A 23,242-nucleotide genomic window follows, 5' to 3' on the forward strand; every position below is an offset into this window, starting at 1 on the left:
GTGTGTGTGTGTGTGTGTGTGTGTGTGTGTGTGTGTGTGTGTGTGTGTGAGAGAGAGAGAGTTAAGCCCAGTGGTCAACCTGATGGTCTGTAGAGTGTCTTTTGAGACAAACCTCTAGGCAGGTCAAAGAAGCCATTTCTAGACTAGATAAGCAGACGTGGACAGACCTCCCCCCTTCTGTGGAGATCTATGCCATGGGCTGGGGTCTCACACTGAGTACAGGGCATGGAACCGAGCACCGCCCTCCATCCCTTCTGCTCTCAGTGGGTTGTAGTATAAAAGCATCTCAGACTTTTGCTGCCAAGATTTCCCCACCGTAACGTGCTGCGCCCTCAAACTGTGAGCCAAATAAACTCTCCCTTCCTTAATTTGCTTTTGCTGTGCATTTTGTCGCAGCAATGAGAAAAGTAACTGCCAGACACTGTGGTGCACACCTTTAATCCCAGCACTTGAGAGGCAGAGGTAGGTGGATCTCTGTGAGTTCGAGGCCAGCCTGGTCTACATAGAGTTTCAGGACAGCCAGAGAGAGACCTTGTCTCAAAAACTGAGAGAGAGAGAGAGAGAGAGAGAGAGAGAGAGAGAGAGAGAACTAGCACAGTATGCTTGTTGGCGTCTCTGGCATACATGTAGGTTCAGCTCTCACCATCTCACAATACACACAGCACAAGCCAACAAAGAGTTTCCCTGAGCAAGCATCTCCAGAGATATCCTGATCCATAGCTACAAAAGAAAATGACTGAAATAATAAAGAGAACCGGAAGGGGACCAAATAGGAGGAAGGGAGAGGAGACAGCATAGGTGAGGTGGACTCCTGAGCCCTCTTAACAGAGTCCACGTGGAATGGCTACACAGACTAAGCACCAAAGCGCAGGATATTCCGAAATAACCAATGAGATAACAGACCCCATAAGGTTAAAGGCGGTTACCACAGTAACCAAAATATATATTCCCAGATATGGAGGTCATCTGCCATGTGACCAAACAATGTTCAAGGTTTGGCACAGGAGACACAAGAAGGAAGGGTTTAATTTTTATCATCTTCTTTGTGCTGTTTGAAATTGTGTGTGTGTGTGTGTGTGTGCGTGTGTGTTTGTCTGCATACACTCACATGAATGTGCACCTGAGTGTATGTACCACATGTGTGTAGGACCCCTGAGAGGTTAGAAGAAGGTCTGGTCTCCAGCAACTGGAGTTATAGACAGCCGGGTGTGAGCTGCCACACAGGTGCTGGGAATCAAGCCTCGAGCCTCTGAAAGAGCAGTGAGAATTCTTAGCCATGAAACCAGCTCTCTGTGGCTACCTTTTCCCATGGATTTGGAGGCTGAAACTCAAGTCCTCATGCAAACAAAGCAAGTACTTTACGATTTGCGCCATCTTCCCAGCCCTGAAATCATTTTGGACAAGTAAGTACCTTTCATAACTTTTCACACTAAAGAATACGCTGCCAAAAACCCAAATGCAAACAACACAGATTCTCTCAATTGACTTTCTCATCTCTGTGACAGAAGACTTGGCTGAATCCGCCTCACAAGGAAAGGCCATATCTGACTTGACCTTGGAGGACATTGAACCCAAGAACTTTAAAATGACCTCAGCAATAACAGTCTCATCACCTCATTCTGGGAAATCATGGTGAAAATATCCAACAGGTGATTGGATGACAGCCTTCGGCCTAACCCTGCTGGAGGACTTTTCCTGAGAGCCCACTTCCCACCGTGAGTGCATTTGCACACGGGAAGGGAGCACATGCTGGGTGTCCTGAGCTGTCCCCTCCCGCTTTGTTCCCTCGAGACAGAGTCTTTTACTGAACCTGGTGGTGGCCAGCAATTCTGTCTTTGTGCCGGATGGTGTTCGGATATAGGGGCCCACAACCACACACAGCTTTTACGTAAATGCTGGGATCTTCATGCTCAAACAGCGCTCTTATCCATGGAACCATCTCTCTAACCTTCTCTCCTCTCTCTCTCTCCTTCTTCCTCCTTTCTCTTTTTTGTTTGCTTGTTTGTCTTTCTGTTTGATTTTTGGACGCCAATTCTTGCTCAGGAGCCTCAAAATTGAAATCCTCCTGCTTCAGTCTCCCAAGTGCTGGGATCACAGGTGTTGCACTTCCATGGGAGGCTCACATCCTGCCTTTAATATCCGTCCCCACTGAACACTCCTCCTCCCTCCGCTTCAGAGAGTAACGCCAACACCGACAAAGAAGGAACTATGAACTGGGGGCTTGCCTATGTGTCCACACTGGATCAAGCTCTCCCTTCTCAGCAACCAAACCGTCACACCTTCTGGAGAGGTCTGGCTGGCTCGTATTATGACGATGCTATTGAGATCAAGCAGGTTGTATAATTTGCTCAAGGTTGCACAGGAAAACGGAAGCAGGATGGGATGCGACCCCAAGGCCATTCTGCCCAAGGGCCTTAAGCTTTGGTCGCTACCATCTACCACATCATCAATGCTAGCAGAGGAAGAAGAGCAAGAGGAGGCAGCAGAAGTCAAGGGGATAATACATCATGTATTCTTATCAGCTCTGACCTTTTCCTGTAGAGGTGTGAGCTCGGAGCATCTTACCCATGCTACAGATGGGGAAGCCAAGGCCGGAGGAAACAGTAATTTACCAAGACACAGTTGGGACTAGGAAGGCCTAGATTCTAACTAGGTAGGAGGCAACCAGAGCGCATGTGGTCCTAACCAGAGTGCTCTGGACTTCCAGATGAGCATTCTTTCGGCTAACGTTCGTTCACTGTGTGCACAGCCAGGAATCAGCTACAGGGCAACCCTGTGTGCGTCTTCTCCCCCGACCCATTCCCAAACCCCCCCCCCCCCCCCGCACTTCTGTGACCTCCTTCTGTGTTCCTACCTCAGCTTCCCTCTGTCCTGCAGAAACATCCCCTCAGTACTCTGTGACCTGTACTCTGTGACACAGAGTACTCTGTGACTCTGAGATGGTCTGGGACTGTTGTGTGGCCCAGGCATTAATAGCCTGGAAGACTTGTTTCCAGGAAAAGAGCTCATCAGGCAATGCCTCTGGGAAGAAGACAGCTTAGGCAGACATAAAGAAAAAGGAAGCAGGCACTTCCTTTTTAAAAATAACCCTTTAAAGCTCGTCTCTTTCAGCTCCTGCACATAGCACACCTTTCTAGCTGTCTTCTTCACCCTGTTGGGCAGGCTGCTGCCACCCAGCTGGTGGCAGGGGCAAGGGGAACTGTTTGACAAATGGCCCCTCATTGTCACTTGTCCCCTCCCTGCCAATGAAGAAGCAAGTCTCACCTTTCCTTGCACAGGTCCGCTTTGTCGCCAGGAGTCTGGGCTCAGTGCTGGGACTCTAACTCCTCTTTTCTTCCAGAGCCCGAGCTCCTCCCCCGAAGTCCTCTTGGCATCAAGACAATAAAAAGAGCGAAGTCCTTTCAACTCAGTATTTTATTTCTTAGACACCATAAGGAAGTGAGTTGGTTTTTCCCCCCTAGAGAGCGTCACAAAGGTGTGGGAAGAGACTGAGCCATGGCTCCTTTTTGCCGGTAGATCTCCCAGATGCTCCCAGCCCTAGGACGCTGTGTGCTGCAGCCAGCTCCCCTGAGGCAGCATCTGACAGTGGCTTTAGTTCACAGTTATGATCACAGGTGGCCTGTGCCTTACAGGCAGTATGGATGTGACTGAAATAATTTCAAGGCAGGCAGGTCAGAATTCAAACCTGGATTCTTATTCTTCACCCTCTCCCAGCCTCGATTTTACCCTTCTCACCTGAGAAATGGTAGCAAAATCTCCTCCAGCTCCTCAGTATTGACAACACTGGAGACAAATAGGACTTCTGAGTCTCAGTTTGTTTCTAGCCACCCATGATTAGATCTCCCAGAGAGAAACCACAGCTATGAGGACACTTGGCCCTCATGTAGTGCTGCCTCTGAGAAGGAAACATTCAAAAGGAAGAGAAGAGATGGGGTTAGCGGCACAAGTCTGAACTCCTAGCATTTGCCAGGCTGAGGCAGGAGGATGTCAAGTATGAAGTCAGCCCTGAAAACATAGTGAGAAAGGCCCTGGCTCATAAACAAAACAAAACAAAACAAAACAAAACAAAACAAAACAAAACAAAACAGGGAGGGGGGAGAAAGGAGGGAGGGAGGGAAAGAGAAGAGAGGGAGCAAATGGGGCCTATACTTCCTGTTCCTAGCTTGCAATATTGTCATCAACACTGAAATGAAAAGTAGGGCTAGGACTGTCACATAGTTAGCGGAGGCTATCTAGCACGCACAAAGCCCTGGGTACCACCCCCAGTGACAGATAAACCAGACAGTGCACACCCCTGTGACCCCTATGACCTCTGTGACCCCGGTGACCCCAGCACTCAGGAAGCAGAGGCAAGAGCATCTGGAGTTCCAGGTCATCCTTGGTTCCATATCGAGTTTAAGGCCAGACTAGGATGTAAGAGTCCCCGCCTCAAGTAAAATCACAATTAATTAACGTGACTAAAAATAAAGTCATGGGGCGGAGGGAGATGGCTCAGTGGTTAAGCCCACTTGTTATTGCAGAGACTCTGAGTTGGGTTCCCACACCCACTCAGCTCCGGGGATCCAACACCCTCCAGGCGCCCTGCACTAATGTGTACAACCCCCACAGACAAATTCTCATAAATAAAAATAAGAATGAAATCTTGAAGGTACACCCCTTTAATCCCAGCATCCAAGAGACAGAGGCAGGCAGAACTTCTGTGAGTTCAGGGCCAAACCCTCTCCCCATTCCACACTAGAGACGCCCAAGTTAACCACACCCATCAAGCCCCACCTGGTTTTGCCTTTCTGGAAACCATGCCCCTTAGCCTGGAGCTCTGCCCTAGTGGTCGCGGTGGGCTGCTGCAGACAGGCAGGGAGTTTCATTCTTGGCTTAGACACCTTCGGGGTTTTCATCCCCGCGGCAGGGTAACTTTCTTAAGGAAGGAACTCGACCTCACAGATACTCTCTTGCGAGCTGCAGTTGGGACGGTACTTTTCCGGTACCACAGAAGGCCAGCGCTGCTGCCGCGGTGATTAGATTGCCCATCAGGGCCCGGAGCCCCCCTACCTTCCCAGCTTTCTCGCACCACACCTACGTGACTCCCAACTTCCTTGCGTGTGCCCACCCGCCTCACCTGGGCGCAGCGCCTCCCTCACATTCCTCACTCATCCTGTGTTCCCGCTGCCGGCAGGGACCCGGGACTGCGTGCTGGCGGCCCGCGGTGCCGGTATCCAGAGACTGGTCACAGTATCCTTGACATCCAGCGGGTCCCTGGGGATGGTTGCTCTGGACAATTGCGGGTTCCGGTGTGCATGCACTGCGGTCTCCTATGAAAACCCTACCCTCCTCCTGGCAGATGCCACGCGCCACGGAGTCCCGAGGGGATAGCTTTGGGCTGGCGCGACTAGCTCCAAAGTGCTGCCGGCCTCCCTGCGGGATCCTAAACAATGCAAAGAGAATAGGGAGATTCATCAGCAGACACAGAACCCAAACTACAGTGAGAACCCGCCACCCACCGCTAGAGGGACGCTGCAACACACCAGCTGGCCCAGTGGAAAACAGTCTGGAGAGTCCTCCAACGCTGAAATAACAGTGGCCTGTCATTTTCTGGATTGTACCCCCATACTCCACAGGGACCTCCAAATATGTGCACATCCCTGTTCTTCCCAGACCGTTTTAACGGAAGCAGCTCCAACGTCCACCCATAATGACCAAGAAAAGTGACTGGGGGTGGTGGCCAGGGCTGTCATCCCAGCAGGAGGACCTCTGTTTCCAGGACAAGCCCCACTACTTAGTGAAACCCCGCCGAAGACCAAGAAGCAAAATGTCAGCCAGGCTTGGGGCTCAGGCTTGTAGTCTCAGCACTTGGGAGACCAAGGCAGGAGGTTTGCTGAAAGTTGAAAGCAGCCAGAGCTGCAGAGTGAAGATGTCATAAAACAAAACAGAGAGGTTTTTAAAATTATTACATTTTATTAATCAGAGGGTTCACGGGAGTATGTACGGAGGTCCAAGAACAACACGCAGGAGTCAGCTCTATTCTTCCATCGTGTGGGTCTTGAGGTGAAGCTCAAGCTATCAAGCCTGGCAGCAAGGACCTTAACCTGCCGACTATCTCATTGGCCCCATGTTGTTAGCTTTTGGAGACAGGGTCTCAAGTAGCCAGGCTGGCCTGGAACTCACTATGCAGCTGAAGATGGCCTTGAACTCCTGATGAGCCAGGACTACAGGCATGCTTCACACACGGCTTGTCTTTAACAAGGGATTCTGACTCTAGGTGAGAGGAGCCTGGCACAGCAGCTTGGATGCTCTGAGCTGTACTCACGCAGGAAACAGACGGAAGCTGAGTTTTGGGGGCGGGGGGGGGGGGGCTAGTGCTTCACGGATGAGAACATTCTGGACACAAGCTGTACAGCACTGCGGCTCTCCTCCACTAGACATCATGAGAAGGATGAGGAGGTGGAGTCGCCTGTCATTTGCTTTCCATGACTGTTTAGGAAAGGCACAGCGAGGGGCTGGGGGTGCAGCTCAGGGGTGCGATGCTCGCCCAGCACACACGGGGCTCCGGGGCCTGCCTCAGCACCACACAGATGCCCTTCTGACTACTTCAGTGTACATGTGCCACAGGGGTGTCAGGATCTTGGACCATCTCCCAAAGGAAGCGACGTGTCGGCAAACAGTCTCTGCTTGCTCACTTATCTCAGGGGATACTAAGAGCTGCTTCTGAGACCTAGAAGGTCATGATCTGGTTTTAGAGTTCCACCCACACAAAGGGAGAAATGCCTACATACTATACGTCGTCTTCTGAGCTCCACGTGCCCATGCAGACACACACTATAACAAAAAGTTCTAAAGTGGGGGCTGGAGAGATGGCTTAGAGGTTAAGAACACTGGCTGCTCTTTCAAGGGTTCTGAGTTCAATTCCCAGCAACCGAATGGTGGTACATAACCATCTATAATGAGATCAGGCACACATGCAAGCATAATAAATAAATCTAAACACCGAAAAGTTTTAAAATGTAAGCACGTTTGTGTTCATTGAATCATTTTTTTTATTGCCCCATGGCCAGGCCTGGTGTCACATGCCTTAAATCCCAACACAGAGGCAGGGAAGGCAGATTTTTTGTGAGTTTGAGGACAGCCTGGTCTATAAAACGAGTTCCAGGCTAGTTGGGACCACATAGTAAGACCTTGTCTCAAAACAAAAACAAAACAAACACACAGATTAAAAATAGAATTAAATGCCCCCCCCAGCTCTGCCTAAATATCCTCAGTCGGCTTGACAAAGACCATAAAGTACAGCACGACTTGAAAGGTGGTAGCTCTGGGTGACAAAGGGGGTTTGACTGGGTGTTTTTCAAGAGAAGCTGTGAAGTTCCACAGCAGCCAGAGACCAGATTCCTCAGAGACCCAACAGAACCCCCAACCTCCTTTGGGAGTGCTCATTATAACCAAGATACTGTTCTGGTCTGCCCTCTCCTGGGATAAGTTGCTTGGCTAACACCCCCCCCCCCCCAAGGGCGCCTATGCCTGCTCTCTGGCGCCACCTTGTAGCCACCCGTGAGGCAGAAAAGGGGAGGCTTCATTCATCAAGGAAGGGCTTTAACCTAGACTACGAAAGCAGCCGGCCCAGTCTAAGAAAGACGCTCACTGGTCAAAGAAGCTCAGACTAGAAGCCCACCTGGCCCTTGATGTCATGTACTCCCTCAACTGACAATTCCATGAGATGGCTTCGTGACTATGGAAACTGAACTGTGTGCAGAGAGGAGCACACGAGGTACAGTCCAAGCTACAAGTGAGGCGGAGGCAGGAGGATGGATTGCTTGAGCCCTAGGCTCCCAGCCCAGCCCAGAAAACATAGGGATATGTTAAGTTTAAAGACATGCAAATCTAGACACTGAGAAGTAGATTCTGACAGGGACAGATGGATCCTGCCTAACATTGCCTGCCCATCAGTAAACCGAAAGCCAGAGCTGTGGTCGGATCTGCATGGCCTCAGGGCCATATGACCTACACTGACGCTCTGTCGAGCTGTGGATTTTCATGAACCTGGTTGGCTGACATGGCTGGGTCCATCAGAGAATCAGGACTCCTGAGACTCCCACACCCCTCCTTAGGATAAAACCCTCTCCCAAGAGTCAGCACAAAAGGACACTGGAGGCTCACCAAAGGCTGTGATTCCAAGAGGAACCTCACAGCCATTGAAAGCACTGGACAGTCCCACTTATTTAATGCCAGCTTATAAATTAGGACAATTGTCTTCAAATTAAAGGAGCTCGGTGCGTTAGAGCACTTGCTGCAATCTGGGGACTTGAGTTCAAATCCCCAGCACTAGGCCTGGCATTGGTGCATGCACACCTGTAACCCTATTCTTGGGTGAGGGGTGGGGGTGGGGCATGGATTAGAGAGAGGAAAACACTGGGATTTGCTGGTGGCCAGCTGACTTCCGGGTTCAGTAAGAGACATCGAAAGGGAGACATTTGCCTTTCTTCCACCTGTACGAGGCCATCTGGTGTTCACAGTTGCATTCTCTAGCTGACCCGGGGGCTCCCTGGGCTTCTGTCCTTCTTCTCACTGTAGTAGCTGAGGTTACAGATGTGTGCTACTGAGTCCAACGTTATGTGCACAAGCTTCTGCAGCAAGTCATCTACCCACTGAGCCATCATCCCCCAGGCCCCCTGGCAGCTTCTTAATGCTCTCACAGTTCTGGGTCCTAGGAAAGCCCAAGGTCAAGGGGCCAGCATGCAGCAAAGGCCTTCCTGCTGTGCACTGGTCACAAGCGTCAGCAGACAAAAGCAGAGGAGGCCAGCTCTGAACCACATTAAGTTCCATCTTTACTCACCTTTAGCCCAGATGCCTCCTCCTCCCTGAACTGTATTTTTTTTCTCTATAAACTATTCAAGTGTGGGGTCTTCTGTTACAGCAGTGGGTGGCAGAATAGGCTGGGAAGAGGGAGAGCGAGAGAGAGAGAGAGAGAGAGAGAGAGAGAGAGAGAGAAAGCATATGAAATAAGCCAGTTGGCAGAAGGCCAGGAAATTCCTCCCTACCAGGGCTGAGGCAAGCCCACTGGGAACTCTCCTGAGAGCAGCGAGCAGGGCAGATAGGCTCAGCTCACCACACTCTCAGCTGGGGTCCATCAGCACCTCTCTCCTTTCTTGGCTTTCAGTCCATTTCCACTCTTGGGAATGTTCTCTTCCTTACATCAGTTCCTGTTTCTTTTGTTATCATCGACCCCTGGTCCAGTTCTTTGTTCCGGGACACAGGAACCTGGAAAGCTCAGCAGGTGCCCTCTGGACTCAGAGGTCAGGCCCCCGCTGATCCCCGAGGTGGACAGCCATGACTAAGACTGTGCTTGGCCTAACTGCAAGGCTCCTGGCTGCTTCCTAGGCCGGGCTGTATACCTCCTGAACACCAGTGTTAGCAGAGAGCCTTGCCCAGTCATTCAGTAAGAAGGGGCCCTTATACCTGGTGCCCCTCGCTGACTGAGCAGGGCCTCCTTCCTGGATGGTATCTGTCACCTGACCTGTCTGCAGTGACAGGCCCATCAGCTCTCAGACAGGACCCCCCTTATCTTCCTGAGGGGGTGGAGTGAAAATCACCTACAGGATTAATCTGAGAAGCCCATTCCTTCTATGTGTGGACAGATTGTCCACGGTTAGATACTACAGGTTCTGGCCTGGTAGCCTGATGAATTTCTAACTCTACTGCACTATTGGGAGGTGGTGGAAGGTGGAGGCGATCCCTGTGGAGGAAGTAGGTCATGGGAAAACTACACTGTGCCTTGACCTCTGCCTTTACCCCATCTCTCTCTCTCTCTCTCTCTCTCTCTCTGTTTCCAGGGAGCTATGACAGACCTCGCGCCAAAATAAGGCCTTTGTTCCTTAAGTTGTTTGTATCCAATATCTAGTCAGAGCACCTTAAGAACCAGCACAGCCCTGAGATTTCTTCTTAGTAATCCCCCACCAGCAACCCATAGCCTGCGACATGGTATAGATTCCCACATACCCACATCACACAAGGAGTCAAACCCAGCTCTCTCCGTGTCTGCAAAATCCAGGTCCAGAATAGTGATTTACTTTAACATTGGTAGAGAAGGGATGTGGTCATAAATACCCGTGACTCCCCTGAACTCCGGTGGTTGAAGCAAAAGCATTGTGAGTTCAAAGCCTGTCTGGGGTTACATAGCAAGCTCTTATCTAAAAAAGGAAAAGGGAAAAGGATATATATAGAGAGAAACAGAGCACAGGGAGGCTTAGTAACATATGCCTTGGATCACACAGCTAATGAGTGAAGAGTAAACCGCGGACCCAGCGTTGTCTGATTCTTCATCCTTTCTGTGAAAAGGATGGCTTAACATCAGAAAGTTGGAATGATGCCACAGCAGAACAGAACAGTCCTCCCGAAAGGGGCCCTTGGCGCCTGACAGACTCATACAGACACACAAATGTACAGGCATCGTGGTAAATACCTCAGGCGACAGCTGCTGGGTACAAACTTAGCCAAGAGGGAGCTGTCCCTTCCTCCACTCACACACAAGCTTCTGGGCCTGTGTGCTGGGCAGCTGGCTTGTAGGCCCTGAGCAGCTTCGGAGCGTTGGCTGCCTTCAGCTCCAGCCTGGGAGATTTCAACCAAGTTCTCCCCGGAGACAGAGGTTAGTCAGCATTAAGCAGGAAACGGGGACAGGGTAGCAGGGTTGGTAATGGGCAGAGGTGGGAGTCCTCAGTAGGAGGTAAATGTTTTCCGGATGGACAGGAGGTACTTCTGCAGGGGGGCGGGGGGGGGGGGCACTGGGAAGTGAGTAGGCCAGAGTTGTGTAGGAGAGAAGGGACATTCCTTCTCTGTCCTTCGTGAGAAATCATGGTTGACATCCATCAGCAAAAGGCCAATTACCGGGAGAAAAGTACACCAATTTACTGAACCCAAGTTTTGTCTGTGTGGAGGACTCCAGAATGAAGACACGAAGATGGAACGGCGCCTGTGTGCTCCTGTTAGGCCCAGATACAGTGAAAGCGACAGGTGCACAGAAAGTCTCAGCAGGCAGCACTTGCCCAGCGCACATGAGGCCCAGGGTTCCACCGGCAGCAGCGTGGGGCGGGTGGTGTGAGTTCCTGCCAACAGACTAACCAGAAGGCACCAAAGCCCATCCATTCAGATTCAGAGAGCTGCAGGCAGAGCAGGGTGGTGCACGCCTGTAATCCACCACTTGGGAGACCGAGGCGGAAAGATCAAGCTTGAGGCAAGGCTGGGCTGCCTGATGAGATCCTGTCTCAAAACAAAACAAAAAAAGGGCGGGGGTTCTAGCTCAGTAGGTGATTTACTCAGCATGAATGAAGCCCCCGGGGTTGATCCCAGACACCCATAAAACTGGGCATGGTACATGCTTGTAATCCCAGCATTTAGGAAGCCCAGGCAGGCAGGTAACACAGGTAAATGAACGACTATTAACCCAGAGCAATCTCTGAGAGAAACCCACCACCTCCATCCATTAATTCCCACATGCCTAGTGAACATCTTGGTGAATCATCATGACCACAGACCATCCCTGCTGTGGGACTTTCATTCTGCTGCACTAGGGTAGAATGACAACAGTGATAACGTCACAATAACCGGGTGTTTAACACGGCCAAGCTGTTGTTTATTTTTGCTAGAGAATGGTAAATCCTGTGAGAGAAGGAGAGGGGGAATGCCAAGGTGGGCACGCCAAGGAAAAGGCCAGGTGTGTTGTTTTTCTTATGGCTGTGACCAAGGAGGAATGAATTACTTGGGTTGGTGGTTCCAGAGGGATTTCAGCCCATCATGGCAGGGGAAGGCATGGTAGGCTGCTGCTGAACAGGATGCAGAGACCTTGGATGCTAAACAAGTCCTGTGTTATAACAAGGGGCTCACCCCTGGTAACCTATTGTCACCAGCCAGGCCCCTCCGCCTAAAGGAATGTGGTGAGAGGTTACCCTAAAATAGACACATCTCCTCAAAGTCCCAGCCCTGCAGGACTGAACTGTATAGCTGCCCCCTCCCTTTAAGTTAACCCTCTGTCCTTTGTATACGCTGGCGCCCCTGGTGACCATGGACAGCAGGGACAGAATTGCATCCAGCTGGAGTCTCAGCTAAGGGTCTGTTGTCACTCTCCACGGCCTCTTTCTTTGAGGGAACTTCCGCAGACCTGATCTTGAAGGCCCCTTTTGGGTCACTGTGCTAATGGCCACTGTGCTTGGAGGACAGTGTCCCACAACAGAGGGCTCTCAGGGGAAATACCACCAATGTTGCATCTATAGATGTGAACCTATATAGACAGTGAAGACCAAGATGACATTTAAGACTAAATTTTATCTATCTATCTATCTATCTATCTATCTATCTATCTATCTATCTAGTGCTCTATCTGCATGTATACCTGCATGCCAGAAGAGATCATCAGATTCCAATGTAGATGGTTGTGAGCCACCATGTGGTTGCTGGGAATTGGCCTCAGGACCTCTGGAAGAGCAGACAGTGCTCTTACCAGCTGAGCCACCTCTCCAGGCCTGAGACTAAATCTTAAGTGTTCGTTTTATAATGTATGCTGTGTTGCATTCCTGGAAAATTCAGTCGTCAAAAGGAAGCAGAAATGCCAGGCAGCTGTTCCTACAACGCGGGCTCATGGCTCAATTTTTAAAAATGTATATGTTTATTTGTGTATGTTGGGGTGGGTAGGTATGTTCGTGCGAGTGTAGGTTCCTACAGCAGCCAGAGGTGTCCGATCCCCTGGAACCAGAATTCCTGTGCACTGCCTTGCAGGGGGACTAATCATCAAACCGGAGTCACCCGGAAGAGCAGCGGGCACTGTTAATAGCTGAGCCATCTCGCCAGGCATCGGCTCAGGTTTTGGTTACCAGGTTCCTGGGAGGCAGGATGTCTGTTGTGTGAGATAGGATGACCTTTAGCTTGGTTCTGGAGAACTCCCTAGCCTCCACCCTTCAGACCAAAAGCATTCCTAGTTCACCAGGGCTCTCAGAGCACCCCAGGGCGGGTACCACCCAGCCTGGTGTCATGGCCCTAACCCATGTGTAATGCAGACCTGAAAACCAAGGACCCCCTGGGGGAGGTGATTTAACTTTGACCACACAACTGCTTAGAACTTGGGGTTGTTACTGTTGTTAAATGCAGCAAGAATAAAGATTTTAATAAATGTTTGGTGTATTCCATTTGTCTATTGAGAGTCTAATCGAAGGAAACACAGAGTCAAGCTACATGTGTCTGATAAGAGGTTTCAAAATAGCAGCTTCTAGCTGGGCGTGGTGGCATTTGCCTGTTATCCAAGCACTTGGGAGACTGAGGCAGGAGGATTGTTAAGTTTGAAGTCAGGCTGGGCTACAGGGTAAGATCTTGGCTGTAGTGTGTGTTTTTATTTCTTTTTCTTTATTATTTATTACAATTTATTCACTTTGTATCCCAGCTGTAGCCCCCTCCCTCATCCCCTCCCAGTTCCACTCTCCCTCTCTTTTCTCCCCCATGCCCCTTCCCTAGTCCCCTGATAGGGGAGGTCCTCTTCCCCTACTATCTGACCCTAGCCTATCAGGTCTCCTCAGGACTGGCCGCATTGTCTTCCTCTGTGGCCTGACAAGGCTGCTCCCTGAGGGGGAGGTGATCAAAGAGCCAGCCACTGAGTTCATGTCAGAGACAGCCCTCAAACTCCAAGATGGCAGGGACCAATGTAGTGTGTCTTGTAATAACACAGTCTTGGGAGCAGAGACAGGAGCATCTCCCGGGCTCCTCCTGGTCATCCAGCCTAACTGAATCTCATGCCACTGAAAGGCAGAGTTGTGAAAAAGAAGTTCATAGAAGGTCAAGTGGTACCCTTAAATCATGCAGCACTCACCAAGATTTTGTGGTGTCCAGGCAGGGGGATCTTACTTCCCTATAAAGAGCAGTTTTGAGAGCTACTTGGAAGCACACTGGAGGAGAGAAAGTCTGAGGAGACGGACACACAGCAGGTCCTGATGACATGCATTAAGCTCCCCCAAGTAACCCTAAACTCTGAAATGGCTGAGTCAGTAAGCCTGACCCCGACTTTCTCACAGTGCGGTGGTTTGAGTGAGAATGGCTCCCACAGGCTCACAGGTCTGAATCCTTGGTCCCCGGTGGTGGGACAGTTTGGGAAGGATTAGGAAGTGTGGTCCTGCTGGAGCGGGTGTGTTGCTGGGAGCAGGCTTTGAGGTTTCAAAAGACTTAGGCCATTTGGCGCAAGCCCCCTCTGCCTCCTGCTTGCAGCTGGCGATGAGAGCGTTCGGCTGCTGCTCCAGCCGCCCTCCGCCTGCAACCTCCACCCTGCCGTCATGGACTCAACCCTCTGAGACCGCACACCCCAAATAAACTCTTTCTTCTCTAAGTTGCTTTGGTTGTGGTACTTTATCACAGTGTTAGAAAAGGAACTAATGCTGCTCTTCCAGAGAACCCGGTTTGGGTTCCCAGGACCCACATGGAGTTGTCTGCAACCCCATTTCCAGGGGATCTGATACCCTCTTCTGGCTTCCATGGGGGCCAGGCACACACATGATGTACCGACATACATGCAGACAAAACATTCATACCATAAATTAGAGAGCAAAATCAACTGAAAATAACAAAAAGTAAAAGAGAAAGAAAGTTATGAAGAAAGACAGTAGGAAACACATTTCGGTTTGAGGAGGAAAGGCTCAGGCCCTGGGGATGGGGCTGCAGTTTATACACCAATGAGCTGATGCACACCAGAGCCCTGGTAGTTCAGTTTTCTTATTTGTTCGGAGACCTGTCTTGCTATGTAGCCCAGGCTGGACTTGAACTCCTGGTAGTCCTGCCTCTGTCTCTAGAGTTCTGGGGGGTTTCAAGCCTGCGTCACCGGTGCCTGGTAATGTTTTTGTTTGTTTTAAAGCAATGTCAATATCCTGTATTAATCATCCAGCAGGACAGAAACACTACGAGGACAGAAACCATGTAAACAACCAGAGGTCACCAGACGCCATCTAACTGGCAAGGGAGGGAGAAGGCTGGTCGTAAGAAATACGGAGGGTGTGCCGGGGCTGCCAAGGGCGCAGGGAGGGAAGCCGGGTGACCTTCAGACAGACATGGTGATCCTGCTTGACTGCCTTCGCTGCCACTGCTCAAGGTCTCCAGTGCCAGCTGGCGGCTGGGCCTTTTAGTAATTCTCAAAATAGACCTTCTTGTTCCGCCTTGTTGCCACCTGCCCTGCCCCCCCCCCCCCCCCCCCCCCCCATTCTTCTTTCTTTGATAAGGTTCCTGCGTTGCCCAGGCTGGCCTTTTGAGTTCTTGGGCTCAAGAAATCTTCCCACCTCAGCCTCCTGAGAAGCTGGGACAGCAACTGTTCCCATCCCCTCTCCCTTCTCTTCCTCCTCCTCCTTGGCTGGCCTGGAACTTGCTATTATAGACCAGGCTAGCTCAAATTCACAGACATCTGCCCACGCTCTTTTTAAAATAGTTTTTACTTACGCGTGTTTCTGTGAACATACGCCAATTGAGTGCAAATGCCCGTGCAGATCAGAAGACATCAGATCCCCCGGAGCTGGAGTTCAGGGTGGTTGTGTCTGCTGGGAATTGAACCCCGATCTTCTGGAAGAGCAGAAAGTGTTCTTAACGAACCATCTCTCAAGCCCTGCTTTCTTTTTAAAAAGACTATTTCCCGAATTTCATCTATTTGTATTTCTTTTGTGTCTGTGTGCGCGCCTGTCCTCTCCTTCCACCGTGTGGATTCTGAGGCTAGAACTCAGGCCGTTAGGCTTGCAGCAAGCGCCTTTACCTGCTGAGTCACCTCGCCGGCCCCGCTCATTACTTTTAATTTTGTGTTTCAGCTGTACATGAATATAGGTATGGGGTGTTGGTGAGATGAGTACATTTCTAAGATGAACCTAGGTAGCAAATCCTCCCCCACTTGCCCTTCCCCTAGTAACCACGCGAGCGGGTTAAAACGGCATGGTTCGGCAAATGGCAACCTTCGACACCTTCCGTGTCCTTGCTACCAAATGACAGTTCACAACAGTGGAACTTGTAATCCAAGCCGTCGGGAGGTGGAGGCAGGCGATTAAGCTGTTCGCGGCCAGCCTGGGTCTCAGAGGCGGGGAGGGGAGGCGGCAAGCAGGAGGGAGGAGACATTGGGACCGGAGGAAAGGGGAGAGGAGAAAGGAGACCCAGTAAGAAGAGGGAGAGGCGCCCGGAGGTAGCTGCTCCCCACCCCGCGCCCGTGGGAACGGCCCCGCCCGCCTCTGTGACGTCATCCGGAACCCGAAGAGGCGGGGCCGCGGGTCCAGGCGGCTGGAGGGTCCTCGCCGAGCCGTGTGATGAGCGAGGGCAACGCGGGCGACACGGGCCGCGGGTTCAGCCGGCCGCGGGCGGTACACCCAGGTAGGTCGCGGCGGGACGAGGCGTGCGGGGAGGCGGGGTGGCCGCCCTGGTCCTCCGCAGGGCACCGCTGCAGCGGACTTGCCCGAGGTTGGAGGAGGCTCCTCTCGCCCTGCCTGCCGAGCTGGGAAGGCAGTCCCCCCTTTCCACGCGGTGATTCTCGGACCCAGGCCGGCCTCTAGACCCCCGTGGTGTCTGTTCCGCGGAGAGACTGTGACAACCTGCCCGCCCCAAGGCTGGCCTCAAGCCCCCTGCCCCGAGATAGTCCCTTGAGACCTGCTTGGCAGCCTTTCTGTCTCTTATCTTTATTGCTGTGTGAGTTTTGCCAAGTGGCTTGCCCTCCCTGAGCCTCGGATTGGCTGAAAAACGGTGAAATATTAAGAAATGCCCAGCACAGCCCCGATCGTAGCGACACAGCAGTCCCTGGCAGCCTCCTGAACATGGGAAGATTTTCTTCCTAGGTGTGTTGAATATACAGTCAGTTATACAGCTCCCTGAGATTTTACAGACATGTGTAAAGGCAACGCCCCAGCAGATAGAGTGGAGCTGCCAACCCCCTCAGGCAGGCTTCCTTGTAGTTTGTATTTATTTTGTTTCTGCTCTGAGCCAGACCTCACAATGTTGTCTGCAGGCTGAGTTTCAGTGTGAGATTGTATCTACCGAGGGCAAAGCTCAGTGCCCCGGCAAGGTTTTAGATGCAGGCCATTGGGCTCTGCCATATGGAGAAGAAAGACCCAGTCTGGGGACAATGGTCTGGAATCAGAAAACTCAGGCGAGACTCTGTGATAGCTTTTCCTCGCTCAGTCCTAGCATTGCTGATGTCAGCTTATTTCAGCCCTCCATTAGCAGCCGGAGGCCTGGACTGTCCCAGTGAAGGGCGGGGGCTTGCCCCAGTTAAGTTTCCAGCCCTGCACGAGGTCCCAGGATCCCATCCCAGCACTGTGACAGCCAAAGGGCGTCTGGTTGGCGTCCATTGATCTTCCTCTTCCTCCAGCACCCCCCCCCCCCCACCGTTCCCAGTCTCCCCTTGGCTCTTTGCTGAGAGCTGAAGGGCCACTCTAAGCAATTCTTGCGCTTCTGTGGCTGAACCCCCTTGGAGAGCTGCAAGTTTTTGTTTGTTTTGAAACGCTGGGGATTGATCCTAGGGACTGAACACATGCAAGACAAAGGTCTCTGAACTGCATTTTCCAGCCTTGTCTTTTCTTTTTAAAGTTGTTTTTTGCATGCTGGCCTTGGACTCCTGCCTCTGCCTGCTCTTGCTGGAAGTAAGCAGGTGCGCCTCGCTACCTCTGGTTTTGTTTGCTTTTTAAATTTGGAGACGTTGTCTCCCTGTGTTGCCCAGGCTGGCCTTCAACGAATGATCTGACCTGTCTTGCAGCGTCCTGGGATGCGGGTCCATACTACCTGCCCCCGGGCAGACGCTGTTTGCTGATTTCCCAGTCTAGCAGCGTGAGGTGTAGACAAGCAATAGTCCGGTGTGAGGGCACAGTCAGGAGTGAACCAACCCTCAGGGGGTCTCTGCCCCTGAATCTCTTACAGAAAGGTTGTAGTCAAGGGGCTTTGCCATCCCCTGCACCTTTGACGGGGGCTGGGGGTTCTTCCCACCATGGCCTGATCATGTGTGATGACCTTCCTCTGCTGCCAGGGGCCTCTTCCTCTCTGCCTGGACCTCCTCAGGGCTGTTCCGGCTTGCCTAAAACCTGGCCTGTGCCCTCCCCAGAGCGGATGATTGCAAGAGAGCGGGCTGGAAAGCTATAGTGTCCTGTGGTCTACTCTTGAAGTACATTCATAGTTTCTCCAGCAGCTCGTGGGACATGTGGTCGCCTTGCCGTGTTCAGGGTGATTGATGGGCTTTGATGTGAGCACACCCAGATGTTGGGAGCACGGCCCTCTCTCAGGAGGCCATTGTGGGGTCAGTGCTAAGAAACATTAACTGTAGGTATTTATGGCTTTGCTTCCTTGTGCCGCTGGGCTCCTGGAAGATGGCCTCAGTGGCTCACCAGTGCCTGGCACACACTTGTGATAGCATTTGCATGGATCTCCCTCTCCACCGGGGTTCCTGCTTTGTTCCTTCCTTCCAGCCTCTGGCCCTCCACCCTGGGGATCGTGACCTTCCTCATGGAATACAAATATCTCTTCTCTTCCTTCCCAGAAGCCCCCTGTTGAGTTGACTGTGTCCCTCCTCCATGCTGGACTCTGTGTTCTTGAGCTCCCTGGCCTCCCCTGAGGAGGATGGATTCTTCCTTCCCCTGGCTTAATCTGTTTTTTTGTTTTGTTTCAAATTGTTATACAGCTCAGGCTGGCCTGGAACTGACTCTGTAGCTCAGGCTGAGCGTGAACTCCTGATCTTCCTGCCCAGGCCCCCTGATTGCTGGGATGTCAGGTGTGTTTTTGCATGCATGACTGACTCCTCTTTTATTGTGTATGTGCAGCTGGGATCGAACTCAGAGCCTCACAAATGCCAAGCAGGCATGTAACCCCCGAGTCTTCCTTTTAGCCCAAGGGTTACCGTTTTTTTAAGAGCAGGGATTTGGGGATAAAGACACTTGGCTCAAACCTTCCCTTTGCTTGTCCAAGCAGGACTTAGGCAAATTGCCTCCATTTTGAGGCTTCATCTCCACGTTTATAAGGTGGAGATTCTGACAGGAGTATGGCCCACAGCCCTGTCCAGCCTGTGGGAGAACCACCAGGCCTTCCCTGCAGTCACAGCCACACCTCTCCCAGTCTCTCACCAGGTCCCAGTGGAACCAATTCACTCCCTCTCGCCTCATTTCCAAACTTTCCCTCCCACCCTCTTCCCTTCCTCCCTTCCTCCCCTTCTCCCCCCCCCCCCCCCCCCCCCCCCGAGAAATATTTAATGTTAGTCGTTTCTCTCAAGCACTGTAAAACTTTTCTTTTTAACAACGAATGAAAATCTTTTTATCGCTCCCATTCAGAAACATTTATGAGAAGGTTTTCATCCCCCTCCAGCTGGCAAAAACTTGTTTATGCAAAGGCCCTACGGTGTTGTCAAGTTTTATTTTTTGTTTACGTTTGTTTGTTTGCTTGAGACAGGCGCTGCCCTGGAACTCACTCTGTAAACCAGACCAGCCTTGAACCCACAGAGACCTGCCTTCCAGGTGCTGGGATCAAAGGCATGCTGCATCATGCCCAGCAGTGTTATCAGACTTTAACTGGCCCCTACCCTCCTTCATTTCCTCTGCGTGGGTTCCTTTAAAACTAGGCAATCATGAAAGAGTTTGAGGTCCAACCCCAGACATGGGGTGGGATGAGGGATTGGTCCAGGGACACAGAATTACTCTCTGTGTTAGAATAAAAACGGCGTGAACTTTCTGTGAATGTGAGCCTGGTACACCCTTTTCCAGAAGGGCCGTCTTGCCAAGCCACTTCGACCACGAGCTCTTCTGTGTGACACCAGTGAGAACCTAGTCTGCATGCCCCAACTGCCACCCCAGTGAGAATCCATTCCCGCACTCAGCGGATTAAGGAGACGGCTCCTTAATGAAAATTCACACCATTCCCGCCCAAACGAAGATTTTACCGACTTTCACACAGCAGGCTTCTGCTTTTTCCCATACGCTGTCATCCTTTGATCCCTTTCATTCTGGTCCCAGGTCACACACTGAACAATTTAAACAGACACAGGAGACTGCAAGTCTGGCCGCTCGGGCAGATGGGAGATTGACAAGGCAGCGATGTTGTCAGGATTCGTTCTTAATATTCCTTCTTAGTGGCCAGTGTTCGTTTCGAATGCTTGTTACTCAGGGCCGTCTTGTCCGCCTGGCAGGACTGTGCTTCCCCTGAAAAGCGCTCGCTGGCTCGGGGGACTTAACTGCGGACTTAACTGCAAACCTGCTCTGCTCCTTGAGCGGCCCCTCAGGGGCGTGTTCTTCGAAGTGGGCGGGGCCTAACGGCTGCCTGTAAGTCTGGGCTGACTCCTTTTGTTAACGGGAATCAATCCCGGTGCACCACCTTCAGCAGAAACTTTCTCTGCGACCCGAAACTTCAATTATGGAACAAACCTTTTCTTTCTACAGTTTCTAGCCAACCTGACTAGAGAACTGCTAATCTCCAGTCGTACTGGAGGCCGTGCTCCTTCAGTTAAATTCTTTGTGTAATTAGTAAACCCTTCATAGCACCGATTTTTACTAGTTTCTCATGCACCAGAAGGTGGTCTGACTAGGTCTGACTGGCTCCAGCACATCGCCATCACCCCAAGGAGACTCCACCCTATTCAGCAGCCGTCCCTTTCCCCCCTCAGCCAGGTCGATTATATCCTTTGTCTATGGATCTCTTCTCTAGACCCTGATTTGATTGCTTAGTGGCTTCCTCAGCATATCATCATCATCAGAGTTCATCCTTGGTCACATGAAACAGTGCTCCACCCCTTTTCACGGCTGACTGATGCTCCGTTGTCTGTGGGTCACATTTTGTGAGTGCACCCATCCCCTGGCGTATGCACTCAGTCCCTGGGCCCCTGGGAACGGGGTTGCTCAGGCCTTCCTGTGCACAGCTTGCTGTGAGGGCACAGCAAGGCTGTGTGAGCAGTGCTAAGAGGCCAGGCAGGGCACTCCGCTTCTCAGGAATCGCCAAGCAGCTTCCCCCTTGAGATTCCCATCAGCACCTGTCAAGCAAAGGTGGAGAATTCCTTCCAGCCTCCTCGACAGGCTGGGGAGATTAAAGTCAAGTTTCCTGTCTTGGGGACAAAGGACTCTGGTTTTTATGACTGCCCTTGGGCAAGAGACGTTTTGAGTGTGTTGCATAGGAGCTGGGACATGGGGTTTTGAAGCGTATTTTGGGATATTGTCCCGAGCCCTGACAGCATTGTGGGTATTTTTGTTTGGTCTTTGTAACTCTAATAGCATGAGGTGGGTGACAGGCCCATTGGGCCTGGACCTCTGCAGGTACACCACCAGGCATTTGCATGGACTTAAGACTATTCTTTGCTTCTATTTGTGTCAAGCCTACCCTACCACAATAAATAGGAAGACACATAGCCATTGACCTGTATAGTATTTCTGTCTCCCTTTATTCGCTGAGCCCTTCATCGGGTGAGTGACCCTCCTCCCTTCTAGGTGTCTGAGGAGGGTGGGGGGTGGAATGTTCTGGACTAGGCTAGAGATCACTTGAGTCTATTTCAGTCAGGATGGGTTCTCTTGGGGACTGGTTCCCTTGAGCTATTTCTGCCCCTCTGTCTGGAGGAGCCCAGCTCTGCCCAGTGACTGGGAACCCAGATTAGAGGTGGCTTTCTTTGTTTTTTCAGGAAGTGAAAACTTTGGAGGGATAAAAGGGGGAAATGGCTTTGTAGGGGTATGACTTCGTTGCAAGCCTGCTGCTGTCTCCTGAGGAGGATTGTTTGGGTCTAGGACCACCCAGTCAAACTGGGCTGTGCACTTAGGGTACCCTCCCAGAAGTAGAAGGAGGGAGATGGGCCAGCTCTAGTCAGGCCCTTGGACTGGCCCCTGGGAAGCCAGCTTGCAAGAGACAGGCCACAGAGCTCCGGGTCAGGGGAGTAAGCAGTGGAGAGAAGGATGGAGAAACATCCAAGGGAGTCTAAGTGCTAAGAAAGAAATAATACAAGGTGTGTGGGTGTCAGTCCAAGACCAGATGGGGCAGGGCCTCTGAAGTGGCTCTGAGCTGAGGCAGGAGGATATTAAAGTATGTCTCGAGGCCTTTGCTGGCAATGCAAGTGAAAGACACCTTTAGAGAGGGGACTGGAGGGGCAGAGGGCAGGAGAGCCAGTTAGGAAACAGTGATGGGTAAGCACAGGAGGATCAGGAGTTCAAGGTCATTTTCAGCTAATTCGATGCTAGCCTGGGATGCATGAAACCTTGTCTCAGAAGGCAAACCAGGGCAGGTGGCTCAGTGAGCAAAGGTGCTTGTCAGCCAAGCCTGGTGAATTGGGTTTGATCTCTGGCGTCAACATGGTAGAAGGAGAGGCCTCCTGAAAGTTGTCTACTGAGCTCCGCAGCACTCTTCTGGCCTGCACTGGACTCTCTTCAAGCCTCTTTGCAGTCAGTAGACTTGCTAACTCTGCTTCACTCCTGACTGGTTTTGAGTCTCTTCTGTGGTGTACATTAGCCCCCTGCTGCCCTTGGGCTTTTGAGGTTCCTGAGGCTCTAAAGGACCCCCCCCCCCCCTGGGCTGCCCATGACAGTGGACAGCCGTTGGGATACGTGAAGAGGCCTCTGTAGGTCTTAGAGGAGCAGGGATGGCCCAGGCCAGGCAAGCCGGAGCCTGTCCATGCAAACTCCACAGGCCCAGGGTCTGCATTTGTGTGTGGAGTCTGTAATGGAACTTTCCCCAAGTTTATTCAGAAGCTCAGTGATGTAAGGGTTTGTCCTGGTTTGTTTTTATTGTCAATGTGACACAACCCGGATCACCTGGGAAGAAGGAACCAACCCCAGCTGAGGGACTGTGCATATCAGATTGGCCTGTGGCCATGTCTGTGAGAGAGTGTCTGGACTGAGAGGGCCCCAGACACCATCCCAAGGCAGGTGCATCCGGCCTAGATAAGACCCACCATCTCTGCTGCATAAGGAGCTACACAATGCACTTTTAGGTAGTGCTGTACTCTACCTGCCTCCCAGGGCAGTCCCAGGACACTCAGCCCAGTTGAGCCCGTCTGTCACCATGAATTACCACAGCTGCCTGTGAAATCAACCCACCTGTGAAAAGCCAGCTGCTCTGGGTGTTCTGTGACAAATCGGTGATGAAAACCAGAGCAGCACATGTGGGCCATAGGAGTAGAGAGAGTCCCAGGGTCACGTTTCCATGTGTCCACGTGGCGGATGTTTGTTAGGCGCCAGGTCACCGCCATGGTGAAGGTGTGGAGAGAGGATGCTCTGCTGAGGGTTCCCCTCAGTGAGCACTTGCTCACTCCTGGGCAGAGTTC

The 23,242-nt window shown here is 51.6% G+C and overlaps 2 protein-coding genes across 2 annotated transcripts in view; one reads left to right on the plus strand and one right to left on the minus strand.

Annotated features, from left to right (window-relative positions):
- Positions 1-3,347, minus strand: part of Tmc5 (transmembrane channel like 5) — a 71,951-nt gene extending 68,604 nt beyond the window's left edge. The window contains exon 1 of the mRNA XM_055627630.1: positions 3,265-3,347. The gene's annotated coding sequence lies outside the window, so the exon portion shown is untranslated. The remainder of the gene's footprint in view (positions 1-3,264) is intronic.
- Positions 3,348-16,164: 12,817 nt separating this feature from the next.
- Tmc7 (transmembrane channel like 7) overlaps positions 16,165-23,242 on the plus strand; it is a 45,916-nt gene continuing 38,838 nt past the window's right edge. The window contains exon 1 of the mRNA XM_055627548.1: positions 16,165-16,350. Coding sequence (XP_055483523.1) covers positions 16,287-16,350 — 64 coding nt within the window. The 5' untranslated portion in view covers positions 16,165-16,286. The remainder of the gene's footprint in view (positions 16,351-23,242) is intronic.

The sequence above is a fragment of the Psammomys obesus genome, unplaced genomic scaffold (assembly GCF_907164565.1).
Source record: "Psammomys obesus unplaced genomic scaffold, mPsaObe1.curated_primary_1811, whole genome shotgun sequence".
Lineage (NCBI taxonomy): Eukaryota > Metazoa > Chordata > Mammalia > Rodentia > Muridae > Psammomys > Psammomys obesus.